Here is a 24,960-nt window from a genome sequence, read left to right on the forward strand (position 1 = left end):
AAAAGATTGGGAAAAGAGACCGGAAAAACAATTTACAAAAGAAGAACAGGAGGATATACATAAGACTCCCAAATATGCAACAAAGTCTAGAAGGTTTAGGATCTTTGCTTGGATGTGTTTGCATGGGTATTTTTATACCTCAAGCATACTTCAAAGGCAGACTGCAAATGTTGGAGGTGTGATGGTAAAGAAATAGTTAACTTGCGAACATGTTTTGGAAGAGTAATTAATTGGCAGATTTTTAAAAAAATACCTACAGAAATACTGGGTGAGCAAATTAAAGTAACTAAGGAAATTATTTTTGTGAGTTAGGACACAGGATCTGAATTGCCTAGACATAGTAAGGCTTTATTAAGTTTAATTATGTTGGCTGCCAAAAAAAGTAATTACTAGAAAATGCAAATCTGAAATCAACTGTATTTGAAGTATAGCATATTATAAAAGAGATAAAGCAGTTGAAAGAGGGATCTTTAAAAAAGGGAAGAAGCAAATTACATAGAAATAAATGGAAATTGTGGGAATAATACATGTAGAATACGGTTCAGGAGGAGTAAGGTTTAAGGGAAGGCAGGAATTCAGCAGTTTATGTAACACTGGACTGAAGATAGTTACAAAAAAGTTGTGTGATGTAAATGTTTACCTGTCTTAAGTGATAATTTAATAAAAGTGCTTAAAAAATTCACTATTGGTATATATGCTGAATGGGCATGTTAAATGCTTGTTCTACAATGTATCCAATTAGATAATGGTTGAGATATTCACAAAAGTATATTTACGCATATTAGCACCCTTTAATGCTAAAAGTAAACATCCACAATGTGGTGGCAAGGTAGACAGCAGGTATTAGTGATAATATTTCCAACATTGTATTAACTTTTATTAGATAACATGAAATACTTTAGAAGTTCACTTTGGTGTACTTATTAACAGAAATACTAATATATCGCATATTCATAACTGAAAAAGAACACATTCTTACTTTCTGAGCAGCCCAACTGGGTTTTTCCTTTGTAATGCTGCTATATGGATAATGCCCAAGATACTTACATACAATATGAAGATATACATAAATATCATATGTATTCCTAAGTAAGTACTAATATCTACAAAGTTGTGTCAATTAGACACAAGGAAGCAGTGAGAATTTTCCCAGCATTGTTAGCTTTCATTTGATTCCATGAAGTATCACAAACTCGTTGGAAGGTCAACCAGATTGCAACAATAAAAGATAAGAAATTATGGGGTTCAGGGAAAAAAAAGCAAACTTAAAAGAGAAGAGAAAGATAATCAAAGCATATACACAATCAGAAGGATTCTCAACACGAGATCAACAGTTTACATTACACCAACATTATGAATAAGTAACTAAATTGAGGTGTTGACAATACATACTGAAGTAGAAAGGCAAAAGCAGCAAAAATAAAAAATAAAAAAGTGGAATGACAGCAACATTTGTTTTTATTTACTTGGCTGGACTGTTCTCACTAGGAATACAGCCTATTTTCATGGTAGACCCAAGGTGATATTCATATTTACTACACAGCACCAGAGAAACTCTCCTACTCTTTTCAACAAGTGCTATATATGACATGGACTTTTATATCTACCTGAGCCATCACCAACTAACCAAATGAGACCTCAGTTTAACATCTCATCTGAAGGACAGCACACTCAGGAATGCTACAACACCCTAATGCTGGAATGCAGCGTCAGCATGGGAAAAAGATATATTTTAGGAAAAGAACCTGCAGCCTTCTGATACACCAACATCAAATGCTATCTGTTGAACCACTGAAGCTGGGTATCTAGTAGCTCTTGTTTTAAATGCCCAACTAAAGCAACATAGTATGCAATCATATTTGACTACTGTATGTACAACCAACCAACATAAATAGGGAGGAAATAAAAAAAATGGAATTTTTACTTGCTATTGGTGATGAGCTAGGATCACATGTGTCTACTACAAGAATCTCCTGTTTATCAAGCTGATGTCCAACAGTAGAAATGGCAATCTTCACTGGTTCTATAAGATAAAAATAGAAATATGTAACAATTCTGCAAGAAATACATAAACATTTTAAATAATTCTTAAAGTTAAACATGAAATGTCTAACAAGCTCAACAAAAAGACTACATGTCAATTTAACCCATAATGGTGTTTCATAAGTGATAAATGTAAGCTGCCCCACAGCCAGTCAAGACTAAAATTATTTTATTTGCATCACCTTTGCAAACACTATTATTTTTACAGTGTTTACCGTATTACAACAAACAGCATCAAACTACTTGTGAATGCTAAGTAGACATTATTATAGCATATCATTAAGATAAGAATTGTTACAGGGACACTCAGCTTGTAGTATTTTAAGTATATTTTGTTAGGATTAAATACATTCTTCTTTCTGCTTCTAAGCACAGTCATTTGGAGTGTAATATAATATACTGAAAGGCCAGAATACCAATATTAGTATGTATATTATGGTTTTCTATCTGGTTCTGGTGCTATCTCATTACTCTGCACTATATAATAGGGAAATAAAGTACAGCTGTACATATAAGCTTACTTAAAGAAATTAAATAGATGGCACAAACAAAATCTTATCAGGTTGTAAGGCACAGATAAAAAAGAAGACAGACATACACCCTTCATAAGCAATGCCAGCAGCAACCTATGCATCAGTTCACAGGACATGAAACACAGATGGAAGGAGTACTTCTAGCAGCTTCTGAATGAAGAAAACCCCACAGAAGCTGTACTGCCACTGACCAGCCTACAATGAAAGAAAAGGAGGAGGTGCCCACCTCAGAAGAAGTAAGAACTACACTAAGGAAAATAAAGTCAGGGAAACCAACAATTTCAGATAAGGTCACAGCAGATACAATCAAAGATGTTGGGTTAGATAGGGAGAAATTGCTCCTGAGGGTACTCATAACAGTATGGAGAGAAAGGCATATCTCAGAGGAGTGCAGAATAAGCATCCTAGTGCCACTGTACAGGATCAAAGGGAACATCCACAAGTGTGGGCAGTATAGAAATGCCAAACTCCTGTTACACTGCATGAAAGTACTGGAGAGGATGACTGATAAACAATTACGCAGAGTAGTAGTAGACAGTAAGATGGAGGATGAGCAGTTTGCATTCAGATCAGGATGCAGCACAACTGATTCAATGCTTGCAGTGAGACAGATAGTTAAGAAGAAACTAGAGATGAGGAAGGCATTCCCAGTCTTGGAGAAAGCATATGGCATGATCCCAAGAAAACTGCTTTGGTAAGTTCTGCTGTGGTTCAAAGTTCCAGAAACATTGGTAGAATTAGTGCAGTCTGTGTACAACAACCCAATAACTCAAGTATGAGCAGTGTTCAGTCTCACAAAGGGGTTCCTAGTGGGAATGGATGGGCATTAGAATTGAGCTCTGAGCCTACTGCTGTTCATTCTGGTGATGGTCTACATTAGCAAACTAGTCAGAGGGGACAGATCAACAAAGTTGCTGTATGCAGATGATGTGGTATTACAGGCAGGGATCAGGGAATGAAATGCTGTAGGCATATGAGATGAAATTGGGTACAGATAAGACAGTTGAAATGGCAACAAATGGGGGAAATCAGAAGAAGGTGAGAATTGAGCTAGAAGAAAAAAATAATGAAACAGATTCAAGTATCTGGGAGGGGTGGTTGAGGAGAAGAGAAGTCTAAATGAGGATGACTCTATTATAATCTGTTGTGCTGAAAACTCAACTCAACTACAGAAAATTACTCAATCTGCATTTACCACCATAGAGACATGGTTCCACAATAACCACCTGTCTTTAAACTCCCCCAAAAAACAAGCTCATAATATTCACCCAAAAGAAAAACACTCCCATTAATAAATCTCAATTCAACATATTCTCTGTAAACAACACAAAAACTGAATTAGTTGCCCAAAGCAAAATGTTAGGTGTTATTATTCACGAAAACTTAAAATTTAACCTACAGGTACAAAATAACATCAGCAAGACTCTCTAAAAACTGGAACTTTCAATACAGACATAAACATTTCCTCTCCCTCCCCACAAAAAAGAAGTTATGCACTCACCATAATGTTCCGAGTGTCCATCTTCGCCTTCATTCTTGCCAGGATGGGTTCAGACCCAATCCTTGGAGCTGTCTCGGCCTTTATATTCAAGCTCGAGGTCTTCTGTCAGCTTGTGGCTAAATCCTATCCCAGCATGCACTATAACCTTCCCCATATCTTGTTTGCTCTTATAAAAAGTGAGTTTGGTAGGCATGGAAAAACAGACTCCTCCAGCAGACAGAGTAATTCCTTCCTGCTCTCACATGGTTTGTGTGTCTTTGACTTTGGGCCCGAACAAAGACGAGCCATCAAACGGGAGAAGATTTAAAGGGTTCCACAAAGTCACACAAGCACATTCAAGAATGTCTCCTTAGGGAAATTCCAGAACCCACTGCTCTACTTGCTCCATCCACTGCATAAGAGATGAGTCTCATGGAGGTGTTGACAACTTAGTGTAAGGTAGAGAGCTGAGAGGACACTTTGTCTGAGACCCCTTCAGCTACATAACCTTGGAGAGCATCTCCTAGATCTTTCAGGAGGTCTCTCTGCAACCTAGTAAAATGAGTAAGGTAATTCACCGATCTGAGGGAAAAAGTCAGTGTAGAAAAAAAAGAAGTTATGTACTCACCATAACGTTCCTTCTGAGTAGTTCTACTTCATTTGTCTTCAACCTCTGGGTACAGGATCTGTATCTGATCCAAGCCGGCAAGTTCACTAGCATCTGCTCCAAGCTCCTCCCCTTACCCGTAATACTCTTCCACTACCTTCCAACCTCCAGATTGAGTTTGCTGCCATTTATACTGAGAACCCGACCTGCAAAAAACACCTTACGCACCTAAAGCTTCAGCCAAACAGGCTGTCCCTATGGTAAGGCCAGGGGGGAAGGAGGGAGGGACGGTTGAAGACAAATGAAGCAGAACTACTCAGATGGAACATTATGGTGAGTACATAGCTTCTTTATCTGAAGTAGTTTACTTCATTTGATTTTCAGCCTGTGGGACAGAGTCCCCAGCTACTAAACCCATGGGTGGCCCTTATGGAAGGATATTACAGAGCACAGCAGAACCAAAGGATGCTCTCCTTCTAGAAATCAAATACAATTTGTAGTGAGAAATAAAGGTATGAGATGAGGACCAAGTAGCTGCAGAACAAATATCATCCAATGAGACTCTCGACCAAAAAGCCGCAGAAGTAGCCATTGACCTAGTCAAATGAGCTTTCACCTGACCTGGAAGAGACAAACCTTTATCCTTATACACCTGAGGGATGCACAAGGAAATCCACCTAGCAATACTGACCTTAGAGATAGGTTTATCCAAAAAGGGGTTTAGAGAAGGACACAAACAATTGATCAGATTTACAAAAGGTTCTAGTCCTGTGAAAATAAAATCGTAACTCTGGAGGAAGAAGAGCCCTGAGTGTCCCCGGAGTACTGGGACTTCCGGAACCACACTTCTTTTGCCCTCGGTGATTCCAGGAAAAGGATCTTTGAGTGTTCGAGAAGTGGATCCAGATGGCAGACAGTGTCTTCCCATCTTCCTCACTCAAGACCAAGGTGACTTTGACGGTCTTACCAAAAAGGGTAGAGTCGTCATAAGGGGCGTTGGCAAAAGACACCCTGAAAGGTTCCGAGAACTAACATAATCTGAGCCAGGCATTGCACCTCATGGACACGCCAGACCCATCTGCCTTAGCCGCTCCTTCAGTAGCATGTGAAAGGAGTCGCATGGACGTGTTGGAAACTGCTTCTAAACATGTCTCTGTTTTCCTGCTACATGGACTTAGCGGGGAGACTCAGCCAGTTCCTTGACCAGGTCACGCTGTACTCTAGTAACGTGGGCCAGGTAGTTCAGCTCCCTAATGGAAAAGGTCGCTGAAGCATAAACCCGCTTCCCTAAGCGGTCCATCGTCCTAGACTCTCGGTCAGGGAAATGAACCGAGGAACTCTCCTGGGCTAGTTCCTTTTTGGTGGCTGTTGCTGCCACCACAGCATCGACCCTTTGTTCCACGCTGGTCTGAGGGAGGGCTCAAAATTTTGTCTGGATGTTTCAGGACTGGTTCCATGGTGCCCGGCTCCCTCCAGGCCTGCGAAGTGACCAGGTCAACCAAGGGATCTGCGGGAGGGGACACCCAGGAAGTAGATGGGCCCATGGATTCATCAGAGGAAGGTTTGGGGGGGGGCGGATCAACCTCCCCCCTGGCATAGGATTTCCATGATGTCTCCAAAGGTGACATCCTCGGGAGGTGATCTGAGGGAACCTTCCCCATCACTCAAAACTGTGTCCTCGGTGAGGGACTCGGGGGGAGTCCAAGTGCCTCCTCTTACACATATCCTTGCGAGGCACTTCTCCGGTGGGGGTCTCCGGGGGGAAATCGCAAGTCACTTGTTCCTCAGGAGAAACCGCCTGGGGATCCTCGAGCACAGGCTGTCTATCTGGTAAAATGATGGGATTCGTAGGCAAAGACAAGGGAGTCAGGGAGAAGTCCGAGGAACTAGTCAAGGGTCTCGATCCAGTAGAGAGAACCCTTTCTACCACGTTGAACGCCGAGGGAGAACAAGCCTCCTGGGCCACCAATAAGGAAACCGCTCTCCCCGGATCCGTCATGAGAATCGGAGCCGGGCCCGAAGTGGACGGAGCTCTGAGGGGGGAATTTGGCCTGAAAACATCGGAGCTGATGGAAAAAGTTCCGCTCCCACGGATCCGACACCCAGGCTCCGGCTCCGAGAGCCACTTGGAACCGTGGTCGGATCCGACATGCTCCAGGCAGCTGCTGGGGTCAAGGAAACAGGTACTGTCGGCGCCGACCCCCTGACTAAGGCCACCCTCGGATTCAAGTACTCCAAACCCGATGGTCAGATCGGAGAAGGAGAAATTGGCGTGAAGAAAGGAAATGAGCTCCCCCCTCCAGAGGGAGAGGGGGCTGGCAAGACTCCCAACTGGATTTAAGTACGAATGACCCTCCTTATCATTTTATCCATGTCGACTTCGGGAAGGCTTCGGGTGGACCTAGACGAGGCCATGGATTCTGATCTTGGTGGGTCAAGGTACTGAGGCCCTAGATGGTGGTCCTGGCTCCTCCGGCTCCAGGGAAAATCTGGGAGATTGGAGCCAAGGGGAGTCATGGATCCTAGACTGACTCTTGGAGGGAGTAGAAGTAGAAAGGTCTGGGCATCTCTTACGTTTTTGGACCTGTACTCTCTCTCTCCTCTCTGCCTTTTCTGAACTTCAATTCCGCAGGCTTAGAAATGGGAGGGTGAGTCCCAGCCTGGGAGGGAGGAGAAGGAAGGACAAGAGAGGAAGGAGAGGTGGCCACAGCAGATGCTGTGACCAAATTAGTGGAAGAGGCAGGCGCCTCAGAAGTGGGTAGAAGACTTTTCAAGGCCAACTTAGCCCATCTATCCTTGATAGTGAGCAGGTTAAAACCTGCGCAAATGGTACAATCTGTACTTAAATGGGCAACACCCAAGCACATAATGCAAAGTGTGTGGCCATCGGCTGGTAACAATTTGTGGACACACACAGTGCACCTCTTAAAGACCGGGTTGGGGTCAGCCATGTCTCTCTCAGAAAAAAATGTAATTCACACACCAACAAGAGAAGGAAAAGGAAAAACAAACTATTTCCTACTCAAACCCACCCACCACACACTTAAAGGCACACAGAACACTCGGGGGGGGGGCAACAAACACTAACACTAAAAACTACAGAAAAAAACCCTAAAACACGATGCACCAGCGAGGGGAGGAAAAGAGGGAACCTACACTAACAACTAACACTCAACCAACTATCAAAAAACTGCTAACTTATCAAATAACCCAACTCACAAACTCAGAGCTCAGGATCACGATGCTTCTGGCAAGCCACGGCAAATGAGATCTGGGGGTTGGAAGGTAGTGGAGGTGTATTATGGGTAAGGGGAGGAGCTTGGAGCAGATGCTAGTGAACTTGCTGGCTCGGATCCGATATGGATCCAGTACCCACAGGTTGAAGATCAAATAAAGAAAACTACTTCAGATTGCGCTTTCCATATTTGTCCATTGTCCGAGACTCGTTGTTTGGTGGATGGACAGAAGATGATCTCTCTGAGAGCTCCTTCTTGGTTGCTGCCACCACAACCATAGCATCTACTGGGAATCCCTTGGTCAGAAAGGCCTTGTCTGAAGGAATGTAATACATTTGTATGGCCTCTTAGGAAAAGGTTCCACAGAGTCTGGGGACTCCCAAGCCTTTTGTGAAGCTAAGTCCACAAGTTCTTCAAAAGGCGGCACCACTCAAGAAGTGGAAGGGTGAAATCCAAAAGCCTTTAGATAGACAGACTCCTCAGCGGAAGGGTTGGTGGTCTTCTAGCCGCCTCTCTGTTTTAACATTTCTAGGATGTCTCCAAAGGAGACATCATCAAGAGACAACCGTGGGGACCCTTCAGCTTCATCAAGGTCCATACTGGAAGTGATGGATTCCTCTGGGGAGTCTAGGTGCTTCCTCTTGCATAACCTCTTCCAAGGGACCTCCTCAGAGGGGTACTCTGGGGAGGATTTGGAAGAGTAAGGGATACCATGTGGGGCATCCTGCTTCTAGGATTTCTGTGTCCCTGTGGATGCAGGGGTATAGAGATGGACACCGGGGCTTTTGGGGGAAGAAAATCCGGAGATGACAGTGGAGCCATCTGTGGAGGCAGTACTCTCCTCATAACATTGAAAGACCCCTGTCCCTGCTTCAAGGAAATCCCTGGATCTGAAGAAGCCAAGGGACCCCCCAGAACTAAAGACAATGGGCCTGATGCCGAGGTAGGAGCCGAGCTCAACCGTGCTAAGGCCCCAAGAAGGGGTGTGATTGTGTTCAACCATTATGGTATATTGGTCAAACTACCAGAAAGATCAAGGTTCGCATTTTGGAACATTTGGGAGATGTGAGAAGGGAGAATTTGGACAGTCCTGTGGCTTTCCATTTTGTTAAGGTTCATAATGGCAACACTGAGGGATTTATTTTCTGTGTTTTAGCCAGACCACATTTTGATGGTGGAAATTTTAAGACAGAACTTATCAAGTTAGAACATAAGTTGATTCTCAATTATCACACTTTATATTCGGGGGGCTTGAATTTAGATGTAGGTTTATCTTTATGAAATATCATATGATGTTTTATGAATTGTCTTGCTTTATGAGAAAGTTTTGCATTTGATATTTTGCATTTAAAATATTTAGCATTATTTAATGCTATTTCATGTATAACATCAAATGTTTGGAGTAGTCTTTACTATTTATTCATTTATTTATTTATTTATATTGTATAGTTTAAATGTTGGATAATGTGGATTATTGATAAATTACTATTTAAATAGCATATTTACGGGCATTTCTATGAAAAATGGTACTTAAATGTTTTGTAAAGTAATTAAGCAAAAAGGAGAGAAAAAAAAAGTTTCTATCAATTATTTTATAATTGGTTGATAGAATATTGAGTTTAATGTGTTTGTATTTAAGGAGATGGGTTTCATTTGATGTATTGTTTCACTGAAGGCGAATTGCCGAGGTACCAGGACATGTGAATAAAGTGTTGTGGTTTTCCATCTCTGTGGTTGGCGTTTACTTTCTGCTACATGTTGGAGTTTTTTGAGATTTTTTTCCTTTGGTGTTTCGTTGTGCCCCAAGAGCCAAAGTCAGATCAACAACTGTACGATCCGACTTGCCTCCCCAGACCCATCTGGAGAGCGTCAGCTCCTAGACTCAAGTATCAATGGAGCAGAGGGAGTTGGAGCCATGGATGGATCCACAGGTCTCATAGTAGGTCTCAGATCTGAGGGTTCCACTACAATGAGCTCCGGTTTTCTGACTCCGAAGCCAGGGGTTGGATCGGAGGAGGAATTGGAGCAGAAGAGATGGATGTGGTAGGATCTGAAGTCGTGGAGTTTGGCTCCAACAATAATTTAGTCAGCGCCGGAGTCCTCAGAAGCCTCTGTACCACCCCATCCAGGTCAGCATCAGAAAGACTCCTGGAAGTCCGAGTCGAGAGGGTAGGGGACTTGGACCTTTGTTGTATGGGTGATCTCAGAGTGGGGGGAGAATGGCTCCAAGGAACGAGACTGGCTCCATAATTCGAACTCAATCGGCACCAAGGTAGATGGTGTCACAGCAGATGTAGATTTCTCGGATCTGATAAGCTTTGAATCTGGAAAGGATATTTTTACCAACTTTTTTGATGGTTCCGATAAGGAAGAAGTGAAGGATCTCTTCCCAGACCTGTCATATTTATCAGACTAGTCAGATTTTGTTGTTGGAGATTTATCCTTTTTAGATAAACCCGGACCTTCTTCTAAAGCCTCTGAGAAGGGGGTTTTCAATAATCCTTTTAATATCAATTTGTTTTCCCTCTCCACGAGTGCTCTTTATTAAAAGCATGACAAACTGATCAAGACTGCTGGAGATGGATGGCCCCAAGGCAATAGACACAAAGAGTGTGTCTATCACTTAAGGGCATCTTTTTACCATAGGCTTCACATTTTTTGAAGCCTAACAAATCCTTACTAGACATCTTGAACAGCAAAACGCAAGGCAATAACAAGCCAGAACAGAATATAATATAGTTTTTTTTTTTTTTTACTAGACCCTATAAACTAAAAAGGATCAAATTACAGTAAGAAGCGAGAGAAAGAAGAGGGAGGCACAGCCCTCTAACTTAAATGGGCTATGCCCGGAAGAGAGAAAATAAAAGGATAAGGAAAGCCCTCTAACTTAAACGGGCTAAGAATAAAACAGTTCTCTAACTAAAACAAACTGTTTTAAAAGCATTAGGAAGGAATTAAAGGAAGCCGGGAAAGGATAACAAGGCCAAAATGGAAAACAACGGTCAACAGCAAAAAAACACAGCCACAAAAAACAGAAAAGGATTACCCACTAAACAATAACCTCAAAAAGTTAAATAACCAGCCAAAAAATTAACTTTGCTAAAGTTGGAGCCAGAGTTAGCAAAATGAACACCTGATCTTGTTTAGCGGCAAACAAGATCTAGGGAAGGTTGCAGTGCATGCTGGGATAGGGTTTAGCCACAAGCTAGCAGACGACCTCGAGCTTGAATATAAAGGCTGAGATGGCACCAAGGATCAGATCTGAACCCAACCTGGTAAGAATGAAGGCGAGAAAGGACAACATCACATCAAATATTTGCTTCCACTTATCTACTTCCTTCTCTAATCTATGATGCGCCATTACTAACCAACCTCTAATCCTCCCTCAAAATTAAACTAGAAATATGTTACAACAAGATAGCCAAATCTGCAACAAACAACCACCACTCCACCCCACCTCACCACTGTGTACCTCTAAAAACATTAAATTGGCTCGAATTCTCCCACTGTCTCACTTACCTCCAATTAACTACCACAAATAAGTTAATTACTAAACCACAGAATTGCACCACCCTAAAGTCCTTATTCTCCCACTATAATCCTAATAGGTCCCCAAGATCTGAAAACCAACGCCTCCTCTAAATTCAGAAATCTAAACTACTCGCAGGGTCAGCTACTATACTCCTGGGTAACAGCTAACACCTGAAACAGCCTTCCTTCAGCTATTCGCACAGCCTCCTTCAAAAACGCCCGACGCACACACCTTTACTCTAAATGGATCTGTAACTACACTAAGCCTTCTCCAGCCATTACCTAGATCTTAGTGCCTTCCTACCATTTCCCATTTTTCTCCATGTACTACATTTTTCCCTATATCTATCTCAAATACACTAATATTTCTTCACAATCTCTCTTTACCCATTACTACAAACAACCTTCTCTCCTGACCTTCATATCTATTACTCCCACCCTCTTTACCTCTACTGTTATCACTTCCACCTTCTTACATACCTTCTCATATTCTTCCATTCATTTTCCTCTTATATACAACTTCTGCACCATTACTGTTATAGTCTCTTAATATCTTTCCTAGCTCTAGATCTTAGTCGTAATATGTGTGCTCAGCATTTATATTCACACATGCTACTAAGTCAGTCATAGTTGTACTATTTTGTAATTAGTTTATTAAGTGTGTATTATGTGTGTGTATATAAACATTTTATATTCACCCATAAAACTATGTCCATGATAATTGTACAATACTGAAATTAGCTTACGTGTGCATCAGTGTGTGTATATGTTCTAAATGTACTTATGTTTAAGATTTTTTTGCTCCCTCTGTGCTGTATATACTCAAATGTACTATATGTTTTATTTGTTTTTCTTATGCAGCTTTTCTCCATTGAAAATGGGCTCTGCTTGGCCCAGTGGACTTTCCCGGTGAACACGCTAATAAATAAATAATGAGAGGGTCTGCAGACAGAAGAATGGGAAAGAAGCTGAAAAGCAAATTGGACAAAACAGCACTGCGACCTGTGCTACTGTATGGTAAAGAAACTTGGGCAGTAAAGAGAGAGTGATTGAGGAAGCTTGAGGTGATGGAGATGAAGTGCCTGAGATGGGTTTTAGGATGCACACTGTGGGACAGATGAAAAAATAAGGACATAAGAGCAGAAGCCAAAGTAGCTCCCATTTGTAGAGAAGGTCAAAGATTAACAGTTTGGGCTCATGTGCAGAAAAGCAAAAGACAATCTGTTGAAGAAGATTTGAGACAAACTGGAAGAAGGTAAGAAGAAATGAGGGCATCCAGCAAAGAGATGGAGAGATTGTGTGAGAGAAGACCCGTGACAGTCAGGCATGACTGTCAAAGTATGTAAAAGAGTGGCACTAAACCAAGAGAGATGATGACAGTTGACACAACACCGAGACCCCATGTAGAAAAAGGGGAAAAGGTGGGTTGATGATGAGGATGTACAAATAAACTTACTACAACAGTAGATGCTCAAATGATCAGTGCTGCAGTAGCCTAAGCTATATGGGTTACATCCTGCCAAGGACATAACAGCTGGCCAGCTTCTAAAGCTTCAGGGCACCTTCCCTGTGCTCAAAACTGTTACTCAGCTCAAGCTGAGTTGACTAAAAGTCAGGTTTGGGCACCAAGCCTGTCAGAGCTTTCATGCCTATAAAGAGAGGGAGGTAAAGCCCTGGGAAGGACAATGCTAGGAAAAGAAAAACAAATGTCCACACCCAGGCATAAAAACATACAAAAATAAGGGGGATGGAGGGAGGCAGCAGCTACTGCAGCAGTGATTATTTGAATATCTACTGTTTTACAGTAATTGCACTTATACCACTCTACTATGTTCTTCATACTGATCACTGCTGTAGTAGACTAAGCTGCATGGGTAGATTACCATACCTTAAATAGACTGGAAGGAGGAAGGATGAGGATCCAGGAGCTGCTGGAGAATGGTCCTAGCAAAGCCTGTTCTAGACTGGAGAAGGAATCTAGTTAAAGTGCTTTGTAAAAGTATGCACAGAGGATCAAGTTGCAGCTTCTAGAATACTTCTAGTATTCAATTCTTTCTAAAACGCTACAGATAAAGCGAAGGCCTTGGAAGAATTAGCCATGACTCTTCCTGGAATAATTTGTTGTGGGGCACTCCTGAGACTAGACAAGAACCCTAAGGCACATCCATTCCTGCCTGTCTGGAACTCCTATCAAGCTATTATTCTCTGGTGATAGCTGAGCAGTATAACTGGCCAGTTTGCAGGTCCTGGGTGCCAGCCTAACCTTCTTTCCTCCTTTGATGGCACCTCTGAGCGTGCAGCTGTTACCTCCCAATGGGGAGAATGCCTCTGCATGCTGTTTCCCTGCAGCTGCTTAGTGTGAATGTAGTACAGTAGTGCAGGCTTGGCCGGCTCATAACTCCACTGAGCACATACCTAGTGCTCTGCCCCTCTTCTGAAATAATGTGATAATAATATTTCCATTTAATGCTTCCATGCTTTTAAATAAATTAATCCGTTACTAATGGATCAGGAACCATTGAAGGGTAAAACGTACAGCTGTATACATAAACTTACGTTAATAGTAGATGTTCAGATAGAATAATGTAGCACCAGCCTAACCTATTTGTGCAATATCCTGTCCAGGTAATCATATCCAGCCAGCTTCCAAAGCTTACAGACACCTTCCATACACCCTAATCACTGAACAATTCAAGAAGAGAGGTACACAGTTACTGGTTAGGCTGCCAAACCTTCAAAGCTTTCTTGTCTCAAGAGTAAGGGAAACTAGAGTCCTGCATGTTAATTATGTGCTGGAAAAAGGGAAAGCTAAAATTATCCACATCCTGTGATAAAATAAAATAAATATAAGTGGGGTGGAGGGAGGATGTTCCAACTGCAACAGTGATCTATTCAAACATCTACTGTTATGGTAAGTTTACTTAAACAACTGCACCACATTCATCATTAGATCACTGCTTCAGTAGCCTAAACTACACAAGCAGAATACCAGAGTATGAAAGAAAGGGAGGAGGAAGAAAGATCACAGTCTAGGAGTTCCTAGAGAATAGACCAAGCAAAGCCTGAGCTGAACCTAGAGAAAGAATCTGATGTGTGCTTAGTGTAACTGTGCACAGATGATCAAGTTGCTACCTCTGCAATATTTCTAGAGTCCACACCTTTCCAAAAAGCACCAGAAGCAGTCAAAGTCCTGGTACAGTGGGGCCTTCACTGTGTCTGGAAGTATTTTTTATCGTGAGAACAACAAAAGGCAATATTATGGGGTAAACCATTTTGAATCTGTCTATTTTTGACACTGGTTTACCCTTTTTCATTACCTTCATAGGAAATAAACAATTGATCAGTATTTGTCTTGCTCAGCTTGTCTGCAGCAATATTCTGCACTGACGGAATATAAGCAAGTAACTTGTAGGAATATATTGTGAGGAGATGCAAGTCCCCAGGCTACCACTGACAGGCCTCTGGCCTGTTAATGCAGTATATGAGCTGCCCGTGGGAAAAAAAAAACAGGGAAATGAATAACCTGGCTCAAGGTAAACTCAAACCATTACAGGCATACATGAAAAGTTTGTTGTCAAAATTCCCTTATCCTTGTGAAAGATTAGACAAGGCTGAATCACTACAAGAGGTTGTAACTCAGATATTCTTGCAAAAGTCAAAGCAATAAGCAATACTTTTTCCAAGATACAAATTTCAGCCTCACGAGCATGTTTAAAACAAAACTACTAAGTTCTCCATTACAACATTAAGATTCCAGGAAGAAACCACTGGTCTAGGTGGGCAGATATGTAAAACCTCTTTCTAGAACTGTTTCACTTGAGGCAGGGCAGAAAGGGGTGACCCATGGGCAGACAGAGATGGCTGAGATGTGAATCTTGATAGAAGGGTAAGAAAGGCCAGAGGATAACAAGTCAACGAAATACTGCAGAACTAGAGGTGTTGCGGACTGAAAATGCTCCTGGTTCTTACTTTGACATCAACCAGAAAATCATTTCCACTTGGCCAATATGACTTTCTAGTAGCAGTTTCTTAGTTGCCTTTAATACTTGATGCACTTCCTCAAAAAAAATAAAAGTGCCTAAAATGTATTAAAAATTATATTATCCAGTCAGTGAGCTGAAAAAAATGAAGGCTAGAGTGCATCAAACAACCTTTGTCCTGTGTGAATAAGTTCATCTTGTGAGGAAACTTGTGGTAATTACCTTTGGCCATTTTTAAAAGAACTAAAATGGTGAGTGATCTTAGCTTCTGGTGGCCACATTTCTCCCCACCCTTAGTTAAGGTGCTGTCGTTGAAGAGGGAAAAAATAAATAGAATAGCAAATAATGCTGAACACTGGGAAGAAACCTGAGCTAAAGAACACCTTCTCATTCAACTGTATTTTAAACCTAAGAAAAATGGACCTATAGTTATTTTATTAGAAATGGTTCCTGGACAGATGCATTTACTTCCATTTTCACTCCTGTTTTCAATATACTTTTTGCTTGCAAGCTATGAACCCCATTCTCACATTGACGGAAGTCACCTGGCTGAATAATTTGACTCTCACTCGGATAAAACAAGTTTAAGTTTTAAATAATAGATCTGTAGAACACTTATTTACTCTCCCTGAAATGAAAGGAGGTTTTATGGATATTTTATGATGATTACACCCCGTTCTTAAAAGGATGAAGTCACATGACTATATAATTTCACTCTCACTCGGCTAACACAAGTCCGATTTTAAATTATGGATTTGTAGAACAGTTATTTACTCTTCCACAACTGAGGGGAGGTAATTTGCTAACTGCACATCTCAAACATACAACCACAGAGGACAAGGACCAGGGAGAACAGTCTCCTACACACATATAGCATTTTTTTAATCTAAATTTCTTAAAAACTGTCTTATAAATAACAACTCATATAACCATATGGCTTAAAATGAGTAACTTTGATTACTTTAAACATTAACGCACACTACTGATGTAGGATACCAAAAACTGTAAGGTAAAGGCCAGTATGGAAAAGCTCACCCATACACACCCCCGCATCACCATGACCACAAACTGTACCCCTTCCCACTTTTTCCAGCTCGAAAACCAACAACCCACTGGTCTAGGCAAAACACCTTTGCCCCCTCTCTCTTAAAATATTATTTAGGACCATGAGGTTTAAAACTAATGACCTACAATAAAAGACCAATGGCTCCCTACTATGATTTACAACACTAACCATTTTCACTGCTAAACACCTCCTGGACCACATGGTCCATAACTTGGTTCCTTTTTCACCCCTCTGGTCTGCAGCCATAATGGAAATTTTATTTGCCCATAGGCCTCCCAACTACAAAATCCTGCCCAATTAATTAAATACAAGCTCTCCGAAAGACGTTCTGTCTTTACCCACATAGTTCAAATTCTAACTAAACAAGAGAACAGCCTAGGGAAAGTTCCTCCAGGACAGGGAAACTCCAATGACACCAATATGGCACAGACAGATAAATGCATCTTTTTAGAAGATTTGGCCATTGTATTTGAGGACAAAGTGCAGGGCCATCCATCTAGAAAGGACTTGCCATTGGGTCAAGGGCTGTTTTTTTTCCCCCTCCCCGAAGCAGGCTGCTCAGCAAAAACCTTTCACCTGAAGTGAACAAAGCATCTGAGGAAAATCCTAGGGTTTCAACCCACTTGAATAATACTTAAATGACAGTGGAATGGAAAATGCAGCTGAGACAAAGATCGTGTAGGGCAGAGGGATCCCTACATCACCCCCCAAAACTTGGACAAGTATAGATGTCTCATTTTAGGTTTTGACTGGTAGATCAGAGCATGAGGCACCCAACTACCATCCTAGTTTTTCTCTCCTCCTCAATATGACCTTTAAACCAATAAATTTTGGAGCTTCTGAATGACATGGTGCAATATATAAATGCATATAGGTTTACTATTAAAATCTGGAAATTGCACTCATCATCCAATGAAATAGTCACACCGTAAAGTGGAAATCAGTAATCTCGAAAAGGCAAAACAACTGAACTGATTTTACTGCCACCCGTAGTTCGACATATTCGACATAGCTCTAAGTGATGTCAGTCACTCAAGCTATGCAGTAGAACTTATCGTTAGACTGTTAAGTCAATGGCACATACTTTTTACTATTTTACAGGGGGGCAAGCTCCTCTGTGCGCCCCACACCCCCTGCAAATGATATATACCAACTCTGAGATAGCACTACAGTAAGGAAAAGGGTAATTTCCCTGTTCCTCACTCTACCATGATCTGGACTCACAATACCAAACTCAGACTACTGAATTACGCTGCACATTTTGTACTGTGAATTCATTGTAGTCTGGTTTGGCATTGTGCCTTCTTGAAAAGTGCCTTTCAACCAGTTGCCTTTCGATCAACGGCACTATGTGATTTCTACAGTAAACCATGTATGTGTGTGTGTGTATACATACACACACACACATATATACATCTGATTTAAAACACAAATGGGCTATGAAAAAATATAAGCATACAGCCATGCACAAGCGGGAACTTGTAAACCAAATGCTAAGGCTAACACACACAGACCACATAAATGAAACAGATTCCCCCTAATATCAATTAGCTGTACTAAAGGATGACCACACAGCAGCACCACTCTTTTTCCCAAAGACAGATCTGATGAGGGCACCCGAAAGTGCCACAGAACATCCATCCTTCTTTTTTTTCTAATAAAACATACACCCTTAGATAGCCCTCACTGCTCTCTCTTTTTTGCTCATACTTTAGAATGAATATGAATACACATTAATTATGAATTTCTAAATTATTATCTTTACATTAAAAACTTTTATGCTGTACACTTTGGATAACCAAAAAAACGAGGAGGAATTCTTGTGTAGTTTTTATAAACTTTTTTGTAACTCTGTAACTCTTTACTGTATAATAAAATTAGAGGGCAATTCCAAGATGGCTGCACATTGAGTAACAGCTTAATTCTAGCACTCCCAGTCTGAAAACAGAAACTCTGGTGAGGAGGACAGTAGACTTGTGTTTATGGGTAAATTTCAGTAACTGGCTAGTAAGCTAACTGCCTAGATGCCAGGAAAAAAGAAATACAGAGGATCCGGGAAAAAAATCAGCTAAAAAACTGAGGAAGAAACACTAACTGGGGAAAGTTTTGCAGTTGTTCAGCAAACAGCAATGCAACCTCCAGACATGAATTCCAGTAACCTACAGGCAGATATAAAACAACTGCACACAGACCTAATTAAAATAACAAAACATTGATGGAGTATACCAATGCAAACAACAAAAGGCTGGAGAAAATGGAAGGAGATTTAAACAGATATTCAGATGAGGTGATAAAGCTGAAAAAAACAGAGGCTGAAATGAAGAAAAGGCTGGCTGAATAGGAGACTGTTCAGGAAGAGATGCTTCAAAAATAATAGCATTACAGGACAGAGCACGTAGAGAAAACCTGATATTTTCAGCTATACCAGAGAAGGTGGAAGGAATAGACTGCATTAATTTTATAAAAGCACAAATAAGCAACTGGACTACTATTCCACAGCAGGAGTTGTTAGCTGAAAGGGCATGTCAAGTGTATTCTCCAAACCTGGCTATGAGAAAGCAACCTAGACTTTTAATAGTAAAGAAGCAATCCTACCAGCAGAAGGAGTTGATTCTGACAAAACTGTAGCAGAAGGACAAAGTACTAAAATTGGGAGACAGCAGAATGTTAGTGGAGCATGATTACTCATTGGACACCAGACAGAAGAGGAGCAAAGTTATTCCACTATTCAGGGAATATTGATTTGCAGGTGTGAGATTCAAACTGGTGTACCCAGCTGTCTTCAAGGTATTCTTTCCTGGATGGACAAAATCATCTTTTGATGAAGTACATGCTAAAGAGGAAATACAAAAGTTTATCCAACAAAAAGTAAACTGTGAAACAGAAAGAGATTCTGCTTCTTGTTCTTATGGTAACAAAGAACACAGGGAGACTGTACCTATGAAACCTTTTCCACTATTTCAACAGAAAATATTGGAGAGAAGGAAGGGAGCATGAGAGTTGACTAGAAGAATCTAGAGTACGTTGGAAATGAAGCAGAGACCGGATTTGGGCGATAGAGAAAAACAGTAATAAAACCAGCAATTTAATGAGGGATTACACTGCAATAACTATATTTGTGAAATATGACAGAACAAGAAAATTGAGAAATAATGGATTTTTTCAGAATTTGTTGGACTTGTAGGGACTATAAAGTATATGCCCTACTTCATGTCATTAATGTTCAGAAAAGTGCTTTGGGGAGGGGAAGAGGAGGGAGAAAGCTAACTGTAAGTAAAGATTTTTACCGTAAATAGTACTATTTTTGTAGTGTGTGGCTTTCTTTACATGCTATAAAGTTTTCTCAGTTATTTTAAGTGTAATGGGGACTGTAAATGGGTGCTGCTGTTCTTTTTATTTCTTTTCTTTATCCCTTCTTCGCTTTCTTCTTGTTTCGTTTTTAGAAATGTAGGCACTGCAACATAACAAAAAAAAAAAAAAAAAAAAAAAAAAAAACAGAGCCTGGGTAAAAAGGCATCGCAAAGGAAACATTAATGTGCTTTTTCCTCATTCATGTATGGGGAAATGACTGGATTAAGGACCTTAGATTGATTTAGTACCAAGCTTTAAGAGATAGCAAGTAAATGAAAAAGAATACTGCATATTATGAGACTTTTTTCTAGCAAATGCATGTATGCTAATTAGCAATTCAGCAGCTGGTATACTTGTTTCCACAGAAACAATCTAATAAAGAGAAACTTGCTACAGTCTAGTGGAGAGTGACTGACTGAGGAAAATAAAAGAAAAAGAGAAATTGGCTAGGACATAATGTTCATTGAAAGCATTCAGGGGTGTTCACAGCTGGGAGAGCTATAAAGATAATACAAAACCAATTAGCACTTGAAGTAAAGTTTTCTTATTTTTTTTCTCCATTCTCTCTATTTTCTTGGTTCAGTTTTAAGAAGCACTGCAATGTTAAAAAAGGGGGAAGGTCTAGTTAAGAGAGCATGACAAAAGGAAAGTCAGTGTGCTTTTTCCCATGCTTGCATTGGAAAATGCCTGGCTTAAGACCATAGGCTTTATCCAGTATCAAGTTTATTACAAAGCATGTAAATGATAAAAAATATTGAATATTATAAGGCTTTTTTTCTGATAATCAATGTATCCTTAGTAGTTTTGCATCTGATTTGCATGTCACTAGAAGACAATCTGATAAAGAGAAATGGCTTGGAGAAAGTCTTTGCTGAAAGCATTCAAGTGTTTTCTCAACTAGAAGAGCTATAAAGACAAGACAAAACCAGATAGCACTTACTAAAACCTCAGGCTGTACCATGTGTCTTAGCATGACTAACCTTTCTTTTTGGTTAACTCTAGCCTGTCTGTGTGGCTATCAGTCTAGAACTTTTGCTCTTATTAGGAAGCAAAATCTTCAACATTTGAAGATGTACATAGTTTTGTGTATTATTACTAAATGAACAGGTTTTGGGGGAGGGGGTATTGTTTTTTCTTTTCTTTTTGAGGGCTTTCAATAAAACGAAAAGTTTTTCTAAGATGTGAAATAGGTTCAAATGGATATGACAAGAAACAACTGTATTAAAGATCAACCTGCCAAACAGCTTATGTATGTAACATAAAACTTGGAACTGGACATTTAAAAAAAGCAGTTATACATATAACATGGTAATAACTATATAAGAAAATAAGAAGTTATGTACCTACCATAACGTTCCATGTTAGTTGTCTTCTTCTCACCTTCTTTCTTGCTGGATGGGTTTGGAGCCGACCCTCGGCTCCGACTCGGCCAATACTAAAGCTCGAGAGCTTACTCCACCGGCTCGAGGCTCCCCTATATCCCACAATGCTAGGTGGTAACTACTCAGATCTCGTTTGATAGCTAAAACCAAGCAGTTCTGGTCTCCATGGAATGGAGAAGAGAGAAAAGGAACCCACCTCTATATATAAACCTGCAGGTAAGCTACCACAAACATAAAAAGGGAGAATAGAGGTGGTAGAACATGTGGGAAGGAAAAAATCCCAATGGAAGATCCCAAATATTCCTATCGGTCTGTCCAGGCTAGGGGGAAGGAGGGAGGGACGCAAGAAAGAAGGCGAGAAGAAGACAACTAACATGGAACGTTATGGTAGGTACATAACTTCTTAATGTTAAGTTGTCAATCTCGCCTTCATTCTTGCTGGATGGGACCGCGTCCCTAGCACCTTACCCCGGGTAGCCTATTGGAACAGACTCTTGAGAACAGTGGAACCAACGGTTTCTGGAGGCCATATCCAATTTGTAATGCAAAATAAAGGTATGAGGAGAAGCCCATGTGGCTGCTGCACAAATGGAATCTATTGGTAGCCTGTCCTCAAAAGCTACAGATGTAGCTAATGCCCTAGTTGAATGAGCTCTAGGTCTTGAAGGCAGTTTTTGATGTCTGATTTCATAGATGAAGGTAATTACAGAGGTAAGCCATCTTGAAAGGGACACTTTAGTAACTGGAAGGCCCAATTTCCCTTCCACATAAGACAGGAAATGCTGATCAGATTTCCTGAACTGTTTAGTCCTGTCTAAATAATATCTAAGTTGGCGGTGAACATCTAGAAAATGTAACTTTTGTTCCGACCTGTTGGAATAATCAGGGAAGAAGATGGGGAGATCAATCGTATGGTTTAGGTTTGCCTCAGAGGAAACCTTAGGCAAGAAGGACGGATTAGTCCGGAGGGACACCCTATCTTTATGGAAAACTAAGTAAGGAGGACGACTGCAAAGAGCATTAAGTTCAGATACCCTTCTAGCTGATGTTATGGCTACTAGAAAAAGTGTTTTCCATGAGAGCAACTTAAGAGGGCATGAAGCCGCAGGTTCGAAGGGGGGGAGAATCAAGGATGCTAGGACTAAATTCAAGTCCCATTGAGGTGGGGGATCTTTGATTGGGGGTTTGAGCAGAAAGACACCTCTTAAAAAGGCTTTGCAGAGTTTATGGGACATGATACTGGAGTCCGAGACACCTACATGAAAGTTAGATATAGCAGCTAGTTGTACTCTAACGGTAGATGAGGAAGAGCCTAAATGAAAGAGCTCTGCCAGAAAGTCTAGGTTAGACTGGATAGGTGCAGTGAAGGGGTCTATATTTTTTGATGCTGCCCAGAAGGAAAAACGTTTCCACTTACTATTGTAAATCCTCCTTGTAGAAGACTTGTGAGAGGCTATCAGGATGTTACGGACCAAATGAGAGCTTAAGGGAAGCCTGGCTAGGGTAGGAATCGGAGAAACCACGCTGTGAGGTTGAGAGATTGAAGGGAGTGGTGCAGCTGGCCCAACTGGTGGGTCAAAAGATCTGGCACCGGGTCCAGATGCCAAGGCTGCTCCAACAGGTAATGATGGAGGAACGGAAACCATATCTGTCGAGGCCAGTAAGGGGCAATGAGGATCATGGTGACTCTTGAGGTGATAGCTTTCTGAATTAATTGAGAGATCAGTGGAAAGGGGGGGGGGAAGCATACAGAAGTCCCTGGGGCCAATCGTGGACTAGAGCGTCTCTGGTGGGATGGCCTGGTAACGGGAAGAGAGTGAAGAAGTTGTGACACTTGCTGTTTTGGGGAGTAGCAAAAAGATCGCAGCAAGGCCGGCCCCATCTTTGAAAGACTTCTTCCAGCAGTGATTTTTTAGAGACCACTCATGAGGCATGAGAATGGCCCTGCTCAACTTGTCCGCAATCACGTTGGACTTCCCGGGAATGTGCGTTGCTATCAGAAAACGCTGAGAAGAAATCGCCCACTGCCAAAGTCAGAGTGCCTCTCGACATAAGGGGTAGGACTTGGTTCCGCCCTGTTTGTTGATGTACCACACTACGGACATGTTGTCCATCTGAATTGCAATAGTCCCTGTGGGAAGAGAGTCCTGAAGGGCTTGCAACGCTAAAAGCACTGCTCTCATCTCTAAGACATTTATGTGCAAGTGGCACTCGAAAGATTGCCACGTGCCCTGGACTGTCCTGCCCTGATAATGCCCCCCCACCCGATCAGGGAGGTGTCCGTTGTCACTGTGGTGATTGGGGGGGGGATGAAGGGTCTGCCCTGGAGAACTTGAGGTGATGTGATCCACCAAGACAGGTGATTCTTGCATGATTGAGTTAGTAGGATGATGTGAGACATCGGGAGCTGTTGGAAGGACCATTGAGAAAACAGCATCCACTGGAGGATCCACATGTGAAAACGAGCTAAGGGGAGAAGTGTAATAGTAGCTGCCATGAGTCCTAATACCTTCAAGACTACCCTGGCTTTGATCTTGTTGCATTGAAGTAGAAGGTAAACTTGTTTGCGGATATCTAATACTCTTTGCTCTGTAAGTCTGGTGGAAAGATGGACTGTGTCTAAGGTGGCACCTATAAAGGTAACAGATTGACAAGGCAGATTTTTTGAAATTTATTGAAATGCCTAGAGCTTGGCAAGTTTGGATGGTGAAGTCTCTGGATAGAAGCAGTTGATGTCTGGTGGTGGCGGTAAGGAGCCAGTCGTCCAAATATGGAAACACCTGGAATCCTTGACGTCTCAAGTGAGCCACAACCACTGCCATGCATTTGGTAAACACTCGTGGGGGCTGTAGTGAGACCAAAGGGCAGGGCTCTGAACTGGTAGTGACTGGCTCCCAGCCTGAAGCGGAGAAACCTCCTGGAGCGTCTGTGCATTTTGATATGGTAGTACGCATCCTGAAGGTCTATCGAGCACATCCAATTGTCCTGACCCAAGAAGGGTAGAATGGACTGTAGCGTGACCATCCGGAATTTTGTTTTTTTGATATAATTGTTTAGCTTGCTGAGATCCAGTATTGGTCTCCAGTCCCCTGTCTTTTTTGGTACCAAAAAGAATTTGGAGTAGGTTCCGGATCCTTGCTGGTCTGCTGGGACTGGTTGGATAGCTCTTTTTGACAGCAGCTTTGATATTTCTAATGCTGCTTGTTCCCTTAGACTGGGTGGAACGTCTGGAAGGGATCCTTTGGGTTGGGATGGGATGTGAATAAAGGGAATTTTGTAACCCTCAGATATGATTGACTGTACCCATTTGTCTTGAGTGAGGGAAAGCCAGGCTTTTGGGTACAGTGATAATCTTCCCCCGACTGCCTCCGAAGGTGGACAGCCGGGCAGCTCCTCAGGGATGCTGAAAGGGTTTATCAGAGAAAGTTTCTCTGCTACCCTGGTTTTGCGGACCACCTCTGCCCCTAGGGCGGCATCTATTGTTATTCCCCCCTCTGCCTCTAGAGGGGAATCGACTTTGTGCGCCAGATGAGACTCCCTGTGGTTTGCGGAACCACATCCCCCCCCCTCTGACCTTCTGGATAAGGTCTGGAAGGGGTAGAAAAACGGACTCCCACGGCAGACAGAGTCTTACCTTCCTGCTTGCACCTAGTCAATGTATCCTTCACCTGAGGTCCAAACAATGTTGAGCCATCAAAGGGGGAATTGGTGAAGGACGCCTTGAAAGGGTCTGCAGAATTGCAAAGCCGCA

At 41.7% G+C, this 24,960-nt stretch overlaps 1 protein-coding gene across 3 annotated transcripts in view; it reads right to left on the bottom strand.

The window, feature by feature from the left end:
• The window catches only part of RBBP8 (RB binding protein 8, endonuclease), a 2,682,217-nt gene that overhangs the window by 1,142,560 nt on the left and 1,514,697 nt on the right, over positions 1 to 24,960 (bottom strand). For all 3 annotated transcript variants that reach the window (XM_044065365.1, XM_044065366.1, XM_044065368.1), the window contains one exon: positions 1,925 to 2,023. In XM_044065365.1, coding sequence (XP_043921300.1) covers positions 1,925 to 2,023 — 99 coding nt within the window. The remainder of the gene's footprint in view (positions 1 to 1,924; positions 2,024 to 24,960) is intronic.

This window comes from Protopterus annectens, chromosome 3.part0 (genome assembly GCF_019279795.1).
Source record: "Protopterus annectens isolate FY-2018-M chromosome 3.part0, PAN1.0, whole genome shotgun sequence".
NCBI classification, from domain to species: Eukaryota; Metazoa; Chordata; order Ceratodontiformes; family Protopteridae; genus Protopterus; species Protopterus annectens.